Below are 4,851 nucleotides of genomic sequence, written 5' to 3'. Positions count from 1 at the left end.
CCAATATTACATCACTTGTTAAGTACCAATATTACATCACTTGTTAAATAACAATATTACATCACTTGTTAAATAACAATATTAGATCACTTGTTAAGTAACAATATCACATCACTTGTTAAATAACAATATTACATCACTTGTTAAATAACAATATTACATCACCTGTTAAATAACAATATTACATCACCTGTTAAATAACAATATTACATCACCTGTTAAATAACAATATTACATCACCTGTTAAGTACCAATATTAGATCACTTGTTAAATACCAATATTACATCACTTGTTAAATACCAATATTACATCACTTGTTAAATAACAATATTACATCACTTGTTAAGTACCAATATTACATCACTTGTTAAGTAACAATATTACATCACTTGTTAAATACCAATATTACATCACTTGTTAAATAACAACATTACATCACCTGTTAATAAACAATATTACATCACTTTATAAGTAAGGATATTACATCACCTGTTAATTAACAATATTACATCATATTATATTTTTTCTCAATACAACTTTGCATACACTTAATTTCCACAATCACACGCTATAATTCACAACGAACGATTCACGCACTTTACCGCGCTTGACTCAATTGTCCGTCTCCATTTCTGTCTGTCTGCAATTCTATCCTCGATATATTACATCACCTATTAACTAACAATAGTACATCACCTATTAATTAACAACATTACATCACCTGTTAATTAACAATATTACATTACTTTATAAGTAAGGATATTACATCACCTGTTAATTTACAATATTAAATCACTTTATAAGTAAGGATACTACATCACCTGTTAATTAACAATATTACATCACCTATTAATTAACAACATTACATCACCTGTTAATTAACAATATTACATCACTTGTTAAATAACAATATTACATCACTTGTTAAGTACCAATATTACATCAGCTGAGAGAAACAAAGGTTCTGAACATTAGTTTAAACGATATACACTACTACTGTATATTATTACTAGATGACTTAACAGGTGATGTAGTATCCTTACTTATAAAGTGATGTAATATTGTTAATTAACAGGTGACGTAATGTTGTTAATTAACAGGTGATGTAATATCCTTACTTATAAAGTGATGTAATATTGTAAATTAACAGGTGATGTAATATCCTTACTTATAAAGTGATGTAATATTGTTAATTAACAGGTGATGTAATGTTGTTAATTAATAGGAAACAAATCTGTTTAATGTTTATATGAAACACAATTACACCCTGATCTGAAAACATCCATGGTAAAAACAAACTAAATCTGAGTAAAGGAAATGAGTAACACACAACAGTAAGCTGTATTAAAATAAACTGATGTCAAGTGTCATAGGACTAATTATCAGTTCAGTAATTAACCATGCGACTGGTTTATTTTGACAACGTTTGTTGTTAGGACCTCAAACGTGGGCTATGGCAGAAGGAAAAGCACAAGTTTTACATCTGTTACTGAAGAAACTATTGGATGATGGAATGACTTTATACAAGGTAATGTTTTATTAGCCTCGGTGACATATAAAGTAATGTTTATTCTATTGTTAAACGCTATGTTTTTAATATTTTAATTTAGGCGTTTGTACTGTTCGCTAGAGGGAGCTTTCATTTGACGTGATGAGTGCGTGAAGTCTGGAATTTTCTTGAGAGTTTTTGTTTGTTTGTTGTTAAGCGCAACGCTTTAGGATGGACTATCTGTCATCTGCCTACTGCAGATATCAAAACCCGGTTTTTAGCGTTATAAACCCTCATAGATTTGAACGAATTGACAAGTAGACTAAAACAGGGACAGTTGTCAGTACCATCACTAGGACAGTCCCAAAGAGAGTACTCCTCAACCATAAGGGTCCCGGAAAAAACTCTAACGGTACGAATCGGTAGGTCAGTTTTATATTATAAGAAATACACAATAATAATGTATGACCTGCTGGGTAGTCTGTTAGGTCTATCTCGTCTGTATGTACAATCATTTGTATATGACAAACCTATGGTTTTGATCAGTTCTATACTTAATTTCTATTTCATCATACTATCCTTTATATTTCCAATAAAACTCAACTAATATTTAACGGACCCCAGTTCAAGTCCCCCCACCAGAGCTACAGAAAAACTGGCGCTGGATCTTTTAGTTTGGGAATGATTACAGAATTAGCGAGTGTGTTATTCCATTATCTGTGACTTTCAGTTTCGTAAATTTCGAGTTTGTGTATCAACAATGCAACAAACGGGAAGAGTTAGCTAGTAAATGACTAGCTTTATAGTGAAATTTGTAGAACTTGTAGTAAAAGAAATAAAACACTTTCATTTTCATTAAGCAGACTAGTTTTGTCATTATACGTTACCAAATAACCTAAAAGAACCCGCCCAATAATAAAATCATTACAACAATACATTTTTAATATCTTGGAATTGTATTTAACAACACAGGTTTATTAAGACTGACAGTTTAATCGTTTGGCTTGTAATATTAATAATTCTTGTATTTAACAACACAGGATTATTAAGACTGACAGTTCAATCGTTTGACTTGTAATATTAATAATTCATGATAATCATTTGATTTTTAACAAACGTTTGGCTAGTTTACTTTTCCTGTCAAGTTATATATGTATATTCATTAATTCGGTTAAAAATCATCGAATTTGTTTATTTGTTTTAAAGTAAAGCCACGTTGGGATATCGGGTGTGTCCACCACGGAGACTCGAACCCAGAATTTTAGCGTTGTAAGTACGTAAACTTACCACTCTCGCACTGTGGGTCAACCTAAAAAGGAGCAATAAAATCACAGCAGATATTACAATACAGAATACGGGAATAATTAATCGCAGAGGTTGCCAAACGTAGGAATACGGGAATAATTAATCGCAGACGTTGCCAAACGTAGGAATATCACGCACTTTTACCCGGCAAAAAATATTCTAAAAAAATAACTCGCTTATTTGTGAATTTCAGAGTAGCAAATATAACGTGGAGGTTTTGATCTATTCTTTGATTGGCTACTTCCGTTGCAGCAGACTAGTTTCGCTGAATTCACAGCTCACCAGCTAAACAAATAAATAAAGTAGGTCTATATATATAGTGGTTAGAATTAGTTGCAGCGGAAATAGCGAATCAAAGATTCTGCTTCTACGTCATATTTTATTCCAGAAATTCTCATCTTAGTGACGAAACGAAATTTACAAATAAGTAAATAAATAACCTGTTAGTTCGTTGAATAATAATGGATAACTAATAATGACGATGTCACGTGTTATCCATGGCCAGGTGGTTAGGGAGCTCGACTCGCAATCTGCGGGTCGCGGGTTCGAATCCCCGTCCCACCAAACGTGCTCGCCCTTTCAGCCGTGGGGGTGTTATAATCTGACGGTCAATCCCACTATTCGTTGGTAAAAGAGTAGCCCAAGAGTTGGCGGTGGGCGGTGATGACTAGCTGCCTTCCCTCTAGTCTTGCACTGCTAAATTAGGGACGGCTAGTGCAAATAGCCCTCTTGCGCGAAGTTCAAGAAACAAAGAAACACACATCTGAAGTATTTCAGCTTACCAGTGGTGAGCAAAGAACTATAAATTTAAACCAAACAAGGAACAGTTTTCTCACACAACATAGACTGTAGACCAACCAATGTGGCCTAGTGGCTAGTGTATCTAAACCGTAGATCCGAGTGTTCGTGACTCACGTTTCTTTATGACAAAATCACGCTTCGGTCTTTGATGCTGTAATGTGCTATAAAAGTGACTGTCAAATCCCTAGCTGCGTTCCTATCATCAATTTGTTCAAAGTTAGGGATTGTCCTTTGTGTAGCTGTGCGCTGAATTTTGAAATATGTTAGTAATTGGAAATCATTTTTTATTGTTTATTCTTCAGTATCGTTTCTTAGTAAAGGTTTTGTCGAACTAAGAACCTAAATACTTTCAAAAAAAAATGATGGCTTTCTTGTTTTTAACTTTGAACGTCAGAGGGGGCGGTTGAAGGAAGCAGCTCATCGCTACCAGTACGGACTGAAGAAGTTTCCGGTAGATGGTGCTACAGGAGATTATCAGAACGTCTTTCAGCAACTTATGTTCCAGATTTTAATTTCACTGTCACGATGCAAGCGGAAGATGCATGTAAGCTGAAACACTAGTAAAACATTATTTAAATAATATTAAAAAAACAAATGATTACAGAAACGTGGTGACAACTATTTCAATTAAAATTAAAAATAACTTGAGAAAGTTGAGGTAAGTAGTGGTAAAAAATATCTGTAAACAATGATCATTCGAACTCGTAAGAACTCAAACTTAGTCAAATGTTAAACTTCTAATTTACAGCCATTAGGTCACTTTGAAATTAATATTGGTATTTTTAATAGTTCTTCAAGCAGTCGATTTATATACATATATATTTAAGTTGTCAATAGATGGCAGCATAAGTAACTTTAGAAATATTAATATATTTGAATTTGAATTTGTGAATTCTAAACAGGATTTTGTCACGGCTATTGAGGCAGCAGAAAGAGCAGTGGAAATTAGACCTAAAGCATTTGAAGGTTATTATAGTAAAGCTCGTGCTAGACAAGAATCTGGGTGAGTGTCGCTTCAAACTCCAGGAAGTATTATTTAATAATTGTAGTTTGTTTTCTTCACCTTTCCGTGTAGCTTTAAATACTAACCCAAAATGTGTTTCAAACTTTAATAAAACGTCTTAGAAACATTTATTTGGCGTCATAAGACGTTTAAGTAATACTTTAAATGGGTATTTATCTTTCAAAATAAAAAGATTTGTTCACTCTGTCTTTTCTGTGTATCACGTAAAACAGCTTGCCACTATTTTGATGT

The 4,851-nt window shown here is 33.0% G+C and overlaps 1 protein-coding gene across 1 annotated transcript in view; it reads left to right on the top strand.

Moving 5' to 3' along the window:
- The window catches only part of LOC106470785 (protein TANC2-like), a 17,067-nt gene extending 12,464 nt beyond the window's left edge, over positions 1-4,603 (top strand). Inside the window, exons 11-13 of the mRNA XM_022399427.1 lie at positions 1,429-1,529; positions 3,991-4,140; positions 4,499-4,603. Of these exons, the coding sequence (XP_022255135.1) occupies positions 1,429-1,529; positions 3,991-4,140; positions 4,499-4,603 (356 nt within the window). The remainder of the gene's footprint in view (positions 1-1,428; positions 1,530-3,990; positions 4,141-4,498) is intronic.
- Positions 4,604-4,851: the final 248 nt, after the last annotated feature.

This window comes from Limulus polyphemus, unplaced genomic scaffold (genome assembly GCF_000517525.1).
Source record: "Limulus polyphemus unplaced genomic scaffold, Limulus_polyphemus-2.1.2 Scaffold4216, whole genome shotgun sequence".
NCBI lineage: Eukaryota > Metazoa > Arthropoda > Merostomata > Xiphosura > Limulidae > Limulus > Limulus polyphemus.
The sequence above is the reverse complement of the archived record's forward strand: the minus strand, read 5'-3'. Positions and strand labels throughout refer to the sequence as shown.